At 61.9% G+C, this 365-nt stretch overlaps 1 protein-coding gene across 1 annotated transcript in view; it reads left to right on the top strand.

Moving 5' to 3' along the window:
• POLA2 (polymerase (DNA directed), alpha 2, accessory subunit) overlaps positions 1 to 365 on the top strand; it is a gene marked incomplete at both ends in the record, with an annotated part of 1,672 nt that overhangs the window by 744 nt on the left and 563 nt on the right. Inside the window, 2 exons of the mRNA XM_010005967.1 lie at positions 9 to 50; positions 134 to 330. Coding sequence (XP_010004269.1) covers positions 9 to 50; positions 134 to 330 — 239 coding nt within the window. The remainder of the gene's footprint in view (positions 1 to 8; positions 51 to 133; positions 331 to 365) is intronic.

The raw sequence follows: 365 nt of genomic DNA, 5'->3' as shown, positions 1-365 counted from the left end.
CCACCCAGCAGCCCCTACAGCCTCTTCTCCCCCAACAGCTTCTCCCCCAGGTACAACCACTCACCTTGGGGGTCGTGGTGGTGCCACCAACACCCCCTTTTTGGTCACTGTCACCCCCTTTTCTCCCCCCCAGTGTCCCCCCTTCCCACAAATACTCCTCCCGGAGCAGCCGGGGGGAAGTTGTGGCCTCGTTTGGCCCCATCCAAGGCCCCTCCTGGAGCGGCCTGGGGGGGGCCCAAGGTTGCACCCCAAAACTTTTTGGTCCCCACGAAGAAAACCTGACCCAAAGCTACAAATTCATGTTCCAGAAAGCGCTGGATGTGCGGGAAGGTGAGGTCTAAAATTGGGGGGGGGGGGGGGGGGGG

The sequence above is a fragment of the Chaetura pelagica genome, unplaced genomic scaffold (assembly GCF_000747805.2).
Source record: "Chaetura pelagica isolate M959 unplaced genomic scaffold, ChaPel_1.0 scaffold2021, whole genome shotgun sequence".
In the NCBI taxonomy this organism is placed as follows: Eukaryota; Metazoa; Chordata; class Aves; order Apodiformes; family Apodidae; genus Chaetura; species Chaetura pelagica.
The sequence above is the reverse complement of the archived record's forward strand: the minus strand, read 5'-3'. Positions and strand labels throughout refer to the sequence as shown.